Raw genomic sequence first — 1,134 nt, 5'->3', positions numbered from 1 at the left:
AAAAAAAAAAAAAAAAAAAAAAAACTGGCCCCGATGGGAACCTTTCTGCTTAGTTCCCAAAGCAATTTTTAAAAACTTTTCAGAGGTCCAGATAGCGGTGGGTTCTGGCTGGCTGCACAGACCGCTTCTATCTCCTGGCGCGCCCTGGCCCAACCCCCGGAGCGCTCCTGGCGTGGCCGGGACCCCGTAAGAGGTTGGTCTCAATTGCTCAAACCTGGCGAGTGGCCGCCTGCCAGACCCTTTCCCGCCCCCAAAGCAGCCAAGGCCTGTCGTAGGGCGCGGGACAGCCTCTAGGGCCCAGCCCTGCCCTATTCCCGCGGCGGGCCAGGACTGCCCCAGCCTCGTGGGGGCCCGGGCGGCCGAGAGCCACGGCGCCACGCCGTGGAAGAAGCGCGGCGCTGCAGGCGGCTCCTCGGCCGCTCACCTGCCGCGGCCGCAGCCGCTACGAGTCCGCTCCAGCCCGGCCCCGCGCGCGGCAGTCAGGACCCCGGGGCAGCGGTGAGCTGCCTCTGCTTCTCCTCCGGCGCTCCGGTTCTCCCCCTGCCCGCCGCGAAATTGGTTCTCCCGCGGACGGCCATCTTCCTGACTTCAAACGCCCAGAGAAAATTTGGGAAAGTTTCTCGCTTGCGCTGCGCGCTCTTTTCCAATTGGAGATAAAAATTAAAGGGGAAAGGAAGGAAATCGCAGCAAGATTATCACCCTTGTAGGTACCTCATCCTCGGCAAAAACGTGGAAAGTCCCGTTTCTGAAAAAAGAAAAGAAAGCTGCACTCTTACCACGTGCGCCGGCCCGCTCCGCCTGCGCTCCGGCCCGTCCTGCGGGCCCCGCGCTGACCACCGGCAAGACGACGCCTCGGAGGGGAGCCCGACTCGCATCTCCAGCCCTGAGTCTGAAAGAAGGGGGGGGGACCGAATTATGCAAATATGGGTCGTGGCAGCGGGGCTCGGGTTACGGCCCCCGGCGGCCTCCGAGGTAAGGCACCCACCGGTGGCAAGCAAGCGCAGGCGCCGCGACTGGTTGCGCTTCGCTCCTCTCCACGCACGTGGGTGGGCGGGTGAGTCGCCGGGGCCGCCAGGCGGTGGGCGCCGCTGCCAACCCCGCCGGCGGCCACAGCGCGCTTCCCGGACGGGGAGC

The 1,134-nt window shown here is 65.1% G+C and overlaps 1 protein-coding gene across 2 annotated transcripts in view; it reads right to left on the bottom strand.

Annotated features, from left to right (window-relative positions):
• EGR2 (early growth response 2) overlaps nt 1–884 on the bottom strand; it is a 6,934-nt gene extending 6,050 nt beyond the window's left edge. Inside the window, exon 1 of one of the 2 annotated variants that reach the window (XM_007446802.1) lies at nt 777–884. Coding sequence is in view for 1 of the 2 variants with exons in the window: in XM_007446800.1 (XP_007446862.1) it covers nt 777–875 (99 nt within the window). In the remaining variant the exon portion in view is untranslated. The remainder of the gene's footprint in view (nt 1–776) is intronic. The other variant, XM_007446800.1, reaches the window with a different exon arrangement.
• Nucleotides 885–1,134: the final 250 nt, after the last annotated feature.

The sequence above is a fragment of the Lipotes vexillifer genome, unplaced genomic scaffold (assembly GCF_000442215.2).
Source record: "Lipotes vexillifer unplaced genomic scaffold, Lipotes_vexillifer_v1.1 scaffold1562, whole genome shotgun sequence".
Classification (NCBI taxonomy): Eukaryota; Metazoa; Chordata; class Mammalia; order Artiodactyla; family Lipotidae; genus Lipotes; species Lipotes vexillifer.
The sequence above is the reverse complement of the archived record's forward strand: the minus strand, read 5'-3'. Positions and strand labels throughout refer to the sequence as shown.